The sequence below is a fragment of the Gavialis gangeticus genome, unplaced genomic scaffold (genome assembly GCF_001723915.1).
Source record: "Gavialis gangeticus isolate Ggan-Ray unplaced genomic scaffold, GavGan_comp1, whole genome shotgun sequence".
NCBI lineage: Eukaryota > Metazoa > Chordata > Crocodylia > Gavialidae > Gavialis > Gavialis gangeticus.
In genome coordinates this window covers 40,122,257-40,123,733 of record NW_017728993.1, presented here as the reverse complement: position 1 = coordinate 40,123,733, position 1,477 = coordinate 40,122,257, and the positions used below count along the sequence as shown (strand labels likewise).

Genomic DNA, 1,477 nt, shown 5'->3' with positions numbered 1-1,477 from the left:
ACAGCAGTTCCGGTCTCCACCTACATATAGAGCTAAAGTTACAAAGAATATGGAGGAAAGTTGGCTTAAGTGGCAGGACATGTGAATCCAAGGGGATCTTTTACTAACACATCACAGCTTTTTTAAAACCACATTAAAGTTAAACTGGTATTTAATTTAAAACAAAAAATAATTAACAACAAATGTTTGTTTAATTCTGAGCAGGGGACCGTTGAGCTGGGTTTTGGTTTGTGACACAGAGCAGTTTAATAAACTAAAGCAAGTCTTCATGCTCACCTCTGGCAGTCTACGCATAGTCTTTCCTTACTCAGTGGTTGCATCTACATGTGCAATTAATGTGAAGCAATAAGCTCCAGAGCAGTTTAAGCCAGAGTCAGCTGCTTCCAGGTGCAGCGTCTACACATGCAGCTGGGACAGCAGCAATTTGAGCCAGGGCTGACCAGGTGCAATTTATGCCCCCAGTCAGTGTCTACACTTGCATTTCAGTGTGATAAAGTACTATGCTGTAAGATAGTAGTCTCCCCAACAGTACTATGCTATGGCAGAGTTAATTAGTTTACTGCGCTCTAATACTGGCACACATGTAGATGGATTATAAATTATTATTGCAGAGCTAATTAGACTACTCTGCAGTAAAGTGCACGTGTAGATGCACCCAGTGTGTTCCATAGCATCCTGTTTGTCTAAGTGATGTCCAATTAAATACAAAAAAGTAAAGGATGTCTGTGTGAGAATGGGAGGGAAAATTCTTACAATCACTTTTCAGCCTTGAAAATGGGAGAACTGGATTTTTACGGTGTTTGTTTGTTTGTTTTTTTAATTTGTAGCCGTCTTCTATGGCCTGGACACTCTGACTGTTGTGGGCATCGCCTTTGCAGCATTTGTGATTGGAGCACTGCTGACAGGAGCATTGTGGTTTATCTACTCACATACAGGTTAGTAGGATTTTCACTGGCTTCCTCATGCATGTGAGGCATGGCAGCCTCTGCGTGTGATGCATGATAGGTTGGGAAGGGAACATGGTGGAACACACAAAGTAGGAAACAGAAAGCAGAGCAGCAGATCAGGCTGGGGGCACAAGGCAAGGAGCAGAACGTAGACAAGCAGATCAAGTAAGGAGCACAGGCAGGGAGCAGAAGGCAGAATGGCCAATTGGGCACCCAAAAGGGATGAGAGCAGCACTCTGGGAAGATATTAAATTGTGGCACACCTGCCTAAAAGGTTGGCTGCTAATCTGCTATATAGCATGTCACAAGGTAGGATGTAAAGGCACAGCCAGAAGTGACAGTTTTTGCCCAATCTGGTCACAGAAAGCGGTCTATAGATGTGACCAAACATAAGTGCATAGCTGCAGACCACTTCAAAAATGGCCAATCGGGTGAAAATCTGAACCCTCATTGTACGAGTATTCAGGTAAAGACATTTCAAAACAGCCTCTTCTGTAACTTGTGTCTGCAATGCCTGCCAGCCTGTCACT

At 43.5% G+C, this 1,477-nt stretch overlaps 1 protein-coding gene across 5 annotated transcripts in view; it reads left to right on the top strand.

Moving 5' to 3' along the window:
- Positions 1-1,477, top strand: part of TGFBR3 (transforming growth factor beta receptor 3) — a 268,553-nt gene that overhangs the window by 248,682 nt on the left and 18,394 nt on the right. For all 5 annotated transcript variants that reach the window (XM_019501597.1, XM_019501599.1, XM_019501595.1 and 2 more), the window contains one exon: positions 828-935. In XM_019501597.1, coding sequence (XP_019357142.1) covers positions 828-935 — 108 coding nt within the window. The remainder of the gene's footprint in view (positions 1-827; positions 936-1,477) is intronic.